Source organism: Zootoca vivipara, chromosome 17 (assembly GCF_963506605.1).
Source record: "Zootoca vivipara chromosome 17, rZooViv1.1, whole genome shotgun sequence".
NCBI lineage: Eukaryota > Metazoa > Chordata > Lepidosauria > Squamata > Lacertidae > Zootoca > Zootoca vivipara.
The window spans coordinates 16194313-16201398 of NC_083292.1; the positions used below are offsets into that span (position 1 = coordinate 16194313).

The 7086-nt window shown below is 44.1% G+C and overlaps 1 protein-coding gene across 4 annotated transcripts in view; it reads left to right on the forward strand.

Moving 5' to 3' along the window:
• The window catches only part of SPPL3 (signal peptide peptidase like 3), a 62578-nt gene extending 55663 nt beyond the window's left edge, over positions 1 to 6915 (forward strand). For all 4 annotated transcript variants that reach the window (XM_060269344.1, XM_035099420.2, XM_060269345.1 and 1 more), the window contains 4 exons: positions 1334 to 1497; positions 1722 to 1921; positions 3037 to 3146; positions 4338 to 6915. In XM_060269344.1, coding sequence (XP_060125327.1) covers positions 1334 to 1497; positions 1722 to 1921; positions 3037 to 3146; positions 4338 to 4409 — 546 coding nt within the window. In that variant the 3' untranslated portion in view covers positions 4410 to 6915. The remainder of the gene's footprint in view (positions 1 to 1333; positions 1498 to 1721; positions 1922 to 3036; positions 3147 to 4337) is intronic.
• Positions 6916 to 7086: the final 171 nt, after the last annotated feature.

Genomic DNA, 7086 nt, shown 5'->3' on the forward strand with positions numbered 1-7086 from the left:
CAATGGTCAGATGATATCAACACCTCTTTGTTTTCTGAACACTCTTGTGGTGGAAGCCGTTGGAGCTTCTGGGGGAACTGGTGTAAAAACTTCTCACCCTGTCCTCTTATTGATTACTTCTTTGTCAGGCTTGCTGTGGGCGCAGTGCCCCCCCCCCAATCATCCTGGCAATGTGTTATTGACCACCAGGTCTAGATGGTGCTATATACACTAAAAGAAAATCTTTTGAAGATGTTTTACAGGTGATATATAACTCCCAGCAAAATATCCAAAATGTATAAAACGAGATCTAATACATGCTGGAGGTGTAAACAGGCAGAAGGGACACTGTTTCATATGTGGTGGGCTTGCAAAAAGATTGGAAAAGAGAATTAGTACCAACAAAAGAGGAATGGCAGGATAAATTATTTGAATATCTCAAACTGGCAAAAATGACGGAGACAGTTAGGAGACAGCCAAACCAAAAGTTCAAAAAGGAGTGGGAAATTTATAAAGAATATTTTAAAAAACAGTGCCCTCAAGTTAAAACCTGGACATGCTTTGATAATTTTCACAAACCACAATATGGATTGTAAGTATAGTATTCAGATAACAGAAGAAGTGGCAAAATGATTAAAGAAGTGGTTTATTAAACAGATAAGACAGACCCGCTTTGAGGAAGATGGAAGTTTATTGGGGAAGATAAGGAATTGGGAATTAAGAACATGGTGGCATAGGTTCTTTTGTAAGAATGTATGGATTTATGGATGTATGTATTTTTTCGTTATTATTTTTTCATTTTTGTTAATTTCTTGTGTGTGTTTATTAAGTAAGAAAACCAATAAAAAGCATATGAAAAATAAATAAATGGCACAATTGGTTGGTGCCCCCAAAGGGCAGGGGTTGTTTCTCACCTGTGTGGGTGGCATAGCTGCCAAGTTATCCCTTTTTTAAAGGGATTTTCCCTCATGCTGAATAGGCTTCCTCGCGAGAAAAGGGAAAACTTGGCAGCTATGGTGGGTGGTATCGAAAGGTCCCTGTTGAGCCAGCAAACATGAGTGTCCTTGTGGGTGTGGCCACTGCTGCCATCTTGCATCTCCTATAGATGCAGGTGGGCTTCTGTCTCTTAAGGAACATAATGCTATCATGTATATCAGCCCCTCTTGAGACTAATCAAAAGAGTTAGTGCCATGTCACTGGGAACTGGCAAATCTGCAAATCCTGTATCGTTTCATCTACTTCCTTCATTTACTGGTCTCCTGATTCACAAGTTCTCTTGATCCTAGGCTGGATAATGAGAGAGGTGCATAACTTTTGCTCAAAAATAGCTTTTGTGTTCTCCCCGCTCCCCCAGGTCTTCTTTTCCGCCTACATCTTCAATAGCAATGTTATGGTGAAAGTGGCCACACAACCAGCTGATAATCCGCTTGATGTTTTATCACGGAAGCTCCACCTTGGACCAAATGTAGGTCGAGATGTCCCCCGCTTGTCGCTGCCTGGCAAACTTGTATTTCCAAGGTAGGAGTCACCCGTTTGCCTCACATCCTTTACTGAGGCTTCTTGGGAAATTGTTTTGTGGTAGATATGCTGTTTTAAGAAGAACCCAAGAAGCTTTGGGGCCACAATTAGGAAAGTGGTTTCCTTTTTGCTTGCACCCTAACCCGAGGGTCTGTGTGCTGGAAAAGTTTGAGGGGAGGGGAGGGGAGCTGGCTCCCAAGTTAACCTAGCTCCTTGTTTTCCAGTTCCACAGGCAGCCACTTCTCCATGCTGGGAATTGGAGACATTGTGATGCCTGGCCTCCTTCTCTGCTTTGTCCTGCGTTATGATAACTACAAGAAGCAAGCCAACAGCGATGCCTGTGGTGCTCCAGGACCAGGGAACATCTCTGGCCGCATGCAGAAAGTCTCTTATTTTCACTGCACACTCATTGGATACTTCGTAGGTAAGGGGGAGGGATGTGTGCAGAAGTTGATGTGGTGTGTGCAGTCTGGATGGATCTCTCCCCCCCCCCTCCGCCCTAAAGCTTGATATAGCTTGCAGTTGTGTGCCAGATGCTTTTAACTGCAATGTTTTTCCTAAAGGTTGGAAGGTGCTCACGCAGACAACTTGGTTTGGAGCATTTGGTTTTATTTGCCAGAAGCGAGTAGACAAAGTTGCTGTTTATAAACCTGAACTGAAGAGTGATAGAAGAGAAAGCTTTAAAAGTGCTATAGGATAAGTTTCTGGGATTGAGGGAAAGAGCAACGGTTGCACTTTGGGGTGTGCTAAAGTTGTCTTTCCAAAGAGTGAATGGAGTCCAGTCACTTGGCATCAGGCTGGTATTGGAAAAACGAGGACAGAAGTCTTCCAGTGGCAGTGACTGTTAAAGTATTGGAATGGTTAAATTGCAATACTTAAAATTTCATTGGGAACTATTTTGTAAACACATGAGCTCCATTTATAGACATGGAACAGGAATTAAAGCAAACTTGTTTTTATTTAGAGAAGTTTTCTTTGTTACATGCTGGTTTTGATGTTTTTTTTTTAAAAAAACTTTCCAACAAAGGGTATCTTAAAATCTAGATTCTGAAAGCAAAATACTGAGAATAGCCATGCAAGTTTGATGTGTTGGCTGCTTGCAAAGTATGTGTACAAAACATGTGTGTTTGGGGGATTTGCAAAGAGGAAATTGGTTTTGGGGTGCAGAGGGCAATTAAAGGAAGGAGCAAAAGAGCACAGGGGCAAACTTGTAGCAAGGCCTTCTGTCTCTTTACAAGCCTGCCACAGAGATCATTTCTGTGCTTTGAAGTTTTTCCTTGCTACCATGAGATCAGAAGCCATTTGCTCTGGAAAGTTAAAGCAGGGGCTTCTTATTAAAAAGCTGTTAACAGAACTTTAGTTCAAGAAGCCGCTCACTTGACCTTGGTGCAGGTTGCATTGTGGAATCATCCTGCCATGATACACAGTGTCTCTCTCTCAAGAGACAACAAGCAAGCAAATACATCTCAAGAGACAACAAGCAAGCAAAGGCGCCCACCTGGGTGCTCTCATGTCATCTTGTCTTTTCTTATATTGCAGGCCTCTTAACTGCGACGGTCGCTTCTCGCATCCACCGGGCAGCTCAGCCCGCCCTCCTCTACTTGGTACCCTTCACCTTATTGCCACTCCTCACTATGGCCTATTTAAAGGTGAGAGGAGTGTTGGGAGTCAAGTCTGTGGGAATCTCCTTGGGCACATCTCCTCCCCTCCCCAGCATCTGCTATGCTACTGCGAGGCCCATCCTTTTGAATTGTTGTGCACAGCCACTGAAAGCAGCAAAAAAGAAGTTATTTTTGTTAGGATATATGCATCCTACAACATACTACCACTATATACAGACATCCCCCCCCCCTTTACACGTGCTTGACTTGGGGACAACCGCATATAGGGCAACTCCACGAAATAAATAAATATAAATCAGTTCAAACCTGGAAATGGTGGAAGAAAGCTGGAAAGTCATTGTGACCCACAAGGAAACCCGCCCCAGAGCCTGAAGAGGTTTTAAAGGCAGAAAAAAACTTGTGGGCTCCAAAATAGTGCACGGGAGCCCTCGCTGCTGCCAGGCTAGCCCGCTCAACAGCTGTTGGGCGGGAAGCTGTAATGTGGCGTGCTCAGTCCTGTTCCCTGTCCATTCTGGCGATCTGGAGGCAAAGATACAGTATAGGTTGCTTTTTATTATGTAGGGTTCCAAAGAGCTCTGAATTTTTTGTTGTAAAAGAAGAAGAAATCGCCCTGACAAGGTCCCCCACTTACCTTTCCCCACTTACCTTTTGCTTATGTGCACGGGGTTCTGGAACGTAATCCCTGCGTAAGTGGGGAGTTGCCAACAACAACAACAACAACAACAACACTAACAAATACAATAAAATAAAGACCTGAAAGTCAGCATAAATGCCCACTTAGCAGGTATTAAAGTTCACAGTTGTCTGGTAATGAAATGATGCCAAAATGGGTGCTAGTTGGGTGAGCCACTACCTGTTGCTGCCTGTCCTACCTCCAGCTGGTGCATCCCAAGAGGGTCTCTGCTGTATCAACCTGAGCTGCCAGAGGGCACTTGATACCATGGAAGCACTGCAGGCCTGGCCCTTCCTTGTGGGCTGGGGCTGATGGGAGTTGCAGCCCCAAACATCCGGAGGGCACCATGTTGGATCCCCCTGGTGTAAATGTTACAGAGCGAAATAGTCATGGTCCAGCTTTGCTTTCTGAATTCTGCCATCCTTGAGCCCCTTGCCCCAAAAGGGAGCCTTAGCAGCCTGTTATAATCTGGGTGCAGGAGCAGCCCCTTTGAACTCTGTGAGTCTGTGCACACTAGTTGCTCACTCTTCTGTCCCTTTCCTTAGGGAGATCTGCGTCGCATGTGGTCTGAACCATTCCACTCCAAGACCAGCAGCTCACGTTTCCTGGAGGTATGATGGAACGGATGGAAAGTGACCGGAACTTCTGCCTGGTCCTTTTTTTGTGGCTCACAGCTTGGTTGTCCGTCCCTGTGGCTGGGCTGGTACTCAGGAGAGAATTACCAGTTCGTGGAACTTGTACAAATGGACTTGCTTTCTGGGAAAAGGAGGAAAGAGCAAAGGCGTTTTGGTGGTGGTGGTCGGGGGAGTGGGGGCTTCTCCCCCCCCCTTGCTTGGAACTGGAGACAGTTTGCCATGGCAGCCACCTCCCTCTTCTTCCTTCCCCTCCTCCTCCTCCTTACGGATTAGTGCTAGGCCATCCGGTGTTCCTCAGGGGAGAAGGAGGAGGAGGCAGACAGACACTTTCTGGTGAAAACGGCATAGAGTCATTGAACCCGTGAACACTAAGAGGAGACAAATGGTCACTGCGCTTGGAGTTTCTTGGGAAACCCTACAAGTACTTTGGGACCAGTTTTCTGTTGGACTCCGGTTTCAGAGAGAACTGAGACAGAGGTTTTTCTGTCGCTATAATCTCCCCCCCCCCATTCAAATTTATTAAATATGTTCTGTGGTGTGAGGTGACTTATTAAATCCACAGACATTTGAGTGACTTCTTGCAGTACACAATATAAAGACTTTGTTGTAAACAAGTTACATTTCCACCCAGATGTCATGTTGCAGTGAACAAGGGCACGACTTTTATACACACACAGAATGCATACACAGAAACACACACACACACATGCAATGGGAAAACCTGCTAGGATCATGCTTTGTAGCTGACGGGCTTGCTGTAATTTTTAGCATGTAGAGCAGTTTACTCTGGGCTTTCTTGTATATGGATCTGCAAATATGCTGCTGTCTTTTCCCCTTCCCTCCATGAGTGAAGCTTCAGTTAAAAAACAACAACAGTGTAGTATTTTGTACTTAGTGTGCTCCTGGATTTTAGGGGATTCTTTGATTTTTCAATCAATGTAGCAGACTTAGGGGAGGGAGAAAGCTGAAGCCCTTGAACCCCCCCCCCGGCCGAACCCCTATTTTTGTTTGTGGGTTTGTTTTTTACAACTTAATCCATTACAAGTTTTTAGTAGCTCCCCTCTTGACCCCGTGCATGTATTATAGCAGCTGTTGTCTCTGTGCGTTCTGATCATAGTAATGTATGACTTGTAAATACATTTTTTCTATTTTCTATTTTTTGTATTTTTTTTGCATTGTTTGATTAGTGTGCTGTATTTCCCCCCATTCCCTTACGTTTAAAAAAAAAAGGGATAGAGAAAGAGAGAGAATCCTGTCCTCTGCTGTTGTGATTGGTCAAAGTTTGTGATGACTGCTTTGTACCTGGGAGTCTCTTAAAACGTGGACTTTTCTAAACAAATTGTCCTGGCTATGTTATTTTTAACTGTTTCAAAGGTTCCTAAGATGAACTTATCTTTCCTGTCAAAAATGAAAGTTTCCTTTCTGCCCACTGGTTTAAAAGACCTGCCCCTGTAATGGGGTGTGTGCTAGCTTAGCCCTGATTCTGGGAATTCCTGGCATTAGGTGATGGTTTTAAGACCCTTGTCCTAGACCAGATTAGGGAATCATTTTACTGAATATTTTCTCCCCTTCCCCCCTTTTCTTGCTGCTTCCTCAATTCTTTCTGGGGAGGGCTGTGTCTTCATGTCCCGTGAGAGCTTTCCAGGAGCATCTGGCTTGACTACCTTGAGAAACAGGATACTGGGTGCACTTTTGGCCTGATCCAGCAGGGCTGGTCTTATGCTTTATGAATTAGAAGCTGCCTTGAGGGAGGAAACAGGACCAGAAGATAATAAATAAATATGGAAACCACATATTTTTATTTGTTTATTTACCACATTTATATCTTACCCTTTCTTCTATCGTGGAGCTCAGGGCAGCAAATGTGGGATCCTGAGGTGGTCTTCTCCTTGCTCCACCCATGCATTGACTGAGACCTGCTGAGTTCTTTTCATTTGCCCTCATACCATGCTGAGGGCAAGCAAAATCTTGGAAGAAAATGCTTAAATGAAATGCTTTCACCTCCATCTACCGCTGCCTTTTTTTTACGCGTCAAAGGGAGTAGTATGAGCTGAAAAGTTGGGATTGGTTGGGTCGTTCCTAAATTATTTAGGGAACAGTTGCATACAATTCTTGCATACGACTCCACACGGAATTAACTAAGCCCTGCTTTATACTTGCCAAGAACAGTTCTTGACCATCCTTGTAGACACTAGGATTATTATTATTATTTTAAGATGCATTGTTTCAGGAGACATGCTGAGGAACCTCATTTGAACAGATCACAGTGTAAAGTTCTATTGCAAAGCCACAAATATTTAAAATAATGTTCATGTTGGTTTGTTCAGCCAGCAGAGCAGGAGACTTGGGTTGCAAAAAAGGAGGGCTGTGTTCAAAAGTTTCATTTGTGGGGACTGGCAAGGTCCACTTATATGCAACAATACTGAAGACCCATTCTGTTTGGTCACCTGCAGAGAGGTAATATTTTTATTAAAGGAACAGAACATCACAGTTGTGTATGAAGAGCACCCATTTCCTACATTCTGCTGGGAGTTCTGTATCCTAAATATTCCTTTTAATTTATTCTAACGTGCTTGCTTTGCATAACTTGAGCACCCCTAAACCAAAGTACCTAGACTTTGGAAGTGAGAGTCGTGAGCCAGCTGTTCTCAGATTTGGG